Raw genomic sequence first — 3052 nt, 5'->3', positions numbered from 1 at the left:
TAAAATGTTATCTTTTTCTCTCTAATGAATACATAATTTATTTAAAATTAAAAAATTAACTGCTGTTTTAGTATTATGATTTATAATCATCAAATTAAAAAATTATGGATTTAGTATGACACATAAATTTGTAAAACTCAGAATTAAAGGAAATATAATCAATAACGTGATAAATAAATATTGGACAACTCATTCATGTATATACTAATCTTAATTAGAGCATAACAATGGAAATACAAGGTTGAGAGGCATGCAAGTGTTTATATGCATTAATCACTATTGACATGTATAAATATCTACCCCATTTGCAGCTGAAAATGCAAACTGACCAACTCAAACTTGAAGAACGAAAAAGGCAAAAAAGGAATACTTTTAAGAGTGGGAAATGGGAAGCACAAAAACTGAGTCATACTTTGTTTTCATGAATTATGATCCTGAATACCACCGTCTTCACGCTGATCGGTCAGTTCTTTAATCCCAATATCCTAACTCCTTATGTTGGTTCTCATGTTAGTGTTATCACATATATGGCTTGTTCTCATTCATTTCCCCTTTTCTTTTGGGAGGTGTGTCGTAGAACTAAGAAAGGGGCGTATGAGCTTGATTTGTATCTGAGTAGGAAGCACGATGAGCTGTTGGCAAGCACCCTTCAACCTGGTACCTACAGGAAGACCTTATCTTTGGTCATTGTTGATGGTTTTGCAGTCGAAATCACTGAGGCTCAGGTGTTCTTATAATGCCCATTCCTGCAGTTTTGTTTAGCGTGGCTGATTCTCTTTCAAGTTAACTCTCTTTTCCATTATTTTTTTCTTCTTCCCTTTAAAGGCTGTTTAATGAAATGGTCAGGCCAATGTGCTGAGATCTGCCAATGGGGTAAGAGTTGTGGAGAAGAATCAAGAGCTTGCTTAGTGCTGCTAAAGCTTGAATGTTTGCAGAACGGAAGAGAAAATAGGTTTCAACTTTCAAGAGCTTCTTGTAGATGTGGGTTTTCAGTCTGTTTCTCTCTCTCTTAATAATCATTCAGGACTTGAAATATTGCATATTGCAGCTCTAAATCGAAGCAATTTAGTCGTTTAATGCATCTGATTAAGTTTATAAGAAGTGGATAAATTGATCTTCTTGCATATGATTTGTGAAGTTTTGATAGCTTTTCAAAGCTCAGACTCTTGAATGCACCGTCCAAGAAAAATGAAGAATTTTGAAAGCAATTAAAAAGTCACCAATCAAAAACTAAAAAGAAGGGATAGATAACTGTGTTGAAAGTAATGTTTGGGAACTATGAGCTAGACCGGGGGTGGGGGGGGGGGACCAATTTCATTATGATATTCAACAAGCAGAATGCCAAAGTCCATAAAAACTCATGTCCCCACACAGGATGGGACATGTGATTCCAAATAATTCACTTATCTCCCATTCACAAGCCAAGTTTATCTAGTTAAGGTTATGAAGGAAGCATTGCATACATACTTGAAATGGTTCTAGTTTTCAACAAATGTGCCCGACCTTGTGGGGTCATAGTCACATGCAACATGTTTTTGATATGATACATTATCCCTATTTCATTTTCTTCAACTAAGACTGCCATTTTCTGCTTGAACAATAATAACTCAAGCAAAGCTCATTAATGGGAGCGTATGATTTTGGAAAGATGGGGAACATTTTGAGCCACTATACATGAGTTCTGAAACTCACATGCCACTGGCCTCTAGCTATACGGACAATCATCAATCACTACTGAGCACTGGGCATCTAACTTGCACCAATTTTGTTCATCTAACTCTATATGATCCATGGAACTTACCCTTTGTCCTTATTTTTAATATGCTTCGAGAATGAAATTTGCTTCTTTTTTCCTAAAACGTAAAATTAGGACACGTTTTAGATGTCAATGACTCCATGCATCTGTTTTAATGTCACATAAGTAAGGTTTTTTAAGTGAATTTGTTGTAGAAACCATTGTAAGCATTCCAAAAATACAAGCCATGTGTATACAATATTGCAAAAAGCCCAGCTTCAAGCCTGCAATATGGAACTTGTATTGCTACTTCATGAAAGAAAGAAAAAGATTACTTACCTCATATGGACATGACTGACTTGCCAAAATATGTAGCCAGAAAGAATGGTGAACATTATCCACTCTCCCCTCCAGCGCTTCAGTTTAAGCCCTTAAACACAGGCAAATTCAGAAGCCCTTGAGGGAGAGTGAGCAATGATTTCCAAGCCAAAATGCATGCACAAGACTGTTACTTACTAGTAGCATCTAAAGCGCGCGCACACACACACAAACAAATATATATATGTGCTGGAAGCTCTTGTGGGGAGAGTGAGCTACCAATACATAGTAAGATTCAACAACTATTTGTTGTTTCTTTTGCTGATTGGGTAGAACAAGACCCTTTTTATAGGAGCAAAATCGTGGAGATAAAAAAAACAATTGGTGCATTTTTAATCTGATATGGGACCCTCCATATCTTGGAGCTTGACATTTTGTGACCAAACCAGATCCTCTCTTGCTTCCAAGGAACCTCTCAAAATGACTTCAAAAGTCAATGATCAGAAAAGCTCATGCTTAGTTGCTTACCATGAGCTTGCACTTCTAATTGAAGCAAACCCACAGGATAATTTGGAAGTTGTTAGACTTGTACTGTATAAACTGCTAATTAACCAATCAAATTTCAATGATTTTAGAGCTCAGTTAAGGTTGAAACCATTCAAGAATTACCCATAAAACATGAGAAATTGGCCCTTAAGAGCCATGACAAGGCAATCCATCTTTTTTCTCTCAAGAAAAAAAAGAATAATTATTAAAGGAGGCTATTAAGCATCTCATCCTTATCCATGCATGAACTTATTGTATATGTTGAAGGTCAACTGTTAAAATAATTCCTTGTTGACATTCCTTCTTCAGATTCCAACTCACATCGTCTTGCCCTTTTAATCTCTAAAACTAGGTGCATACAAATCAAACAATATGCCACACCCGAAACTTGTTGCTCAAACTTTTTTTTTTTTTTTTTGTTTCCCTTTCCATTCCTATATATTTGATTATTGA

At 35.9% G+C, this 3052-nt stretch overlaps 1 protein-coding gene across 2 annotated transcripts; it reads left to right on the top strand.

Moving 5' to 3' along the window:
- Positions 1–316: 316 nt before the first annotated feature.
- Positions 317–1081, top strand: LOC105765296 (subtilisin-like protease SBT2.5). Of its 2 annotated transcripts, none has more exons than XM_012584306.2 (3): positions 317–462; positions 578–725; positions 847–1081. In XM_012584306.2, the coding sequence occupies exons 1-3, from the start codon at positions 386–388 to the stop codon at positions 907–909; spliced, it is 288 nt and encodes a 95-aa protein (XP_012439760.1). In that variant the 5' UTR covers positions 317–385; the 3' UTR covers positions 910–1081. The 2 variants fall into 2 exon arrangements, with proteins under 2 accessions (XP_012439760.1, XP_012439762.1); XM_012584308.2 differs by having other exon boundaries at positions 826–1081.
- Positions 1082–3052: the final 1971 nt, after the last annotated feature.

Source organism: Gossypium raimondii, chromosome 12 (assembly GCF_025698545.1).
Source record: "Gossypium raimondii isolate GPD5lz chromosome 12, ASM2569854v1, whole genome shotgun sequence".
NCBI lineage: Eukaryota > Viridiplantae > Streptophyta > Magnoliopsida > Malvales > Malvaceae > Gossypium > Gossypium raimondii.
Note: the sequence above shows the minus strand (reverse complement) of the source record. Positions and strands in the feature narration are given on the sequence as shown.

What these genes read in the sequence shown, in the direction of transcription:
- LOC105765296 (XM_012584306.2), top strand. Translation starts at nt 386, where the DNA reads ATGGGAAGCACAAAAACTGAGTCATACTTTGTTTTCATGAATTATGAT. An exon ending in CACCGTCTTCACGCTGATCG is followed by an intron (nt 463 to 577) that starts GTCAGTTCTTTA and finishes GGTGTGTCGTAG; the next exon opens with AACTAAGAAAGGGGCGTATG. An exon ending in TCGAAATCACTGAGGCTCAG is followed by an intron (nt 726 to 846) that starts GTGTTCTTATAA and finishes TGAAATGGTCAG; the next exon opens with GCCAATGTGCTGAGATCTGC.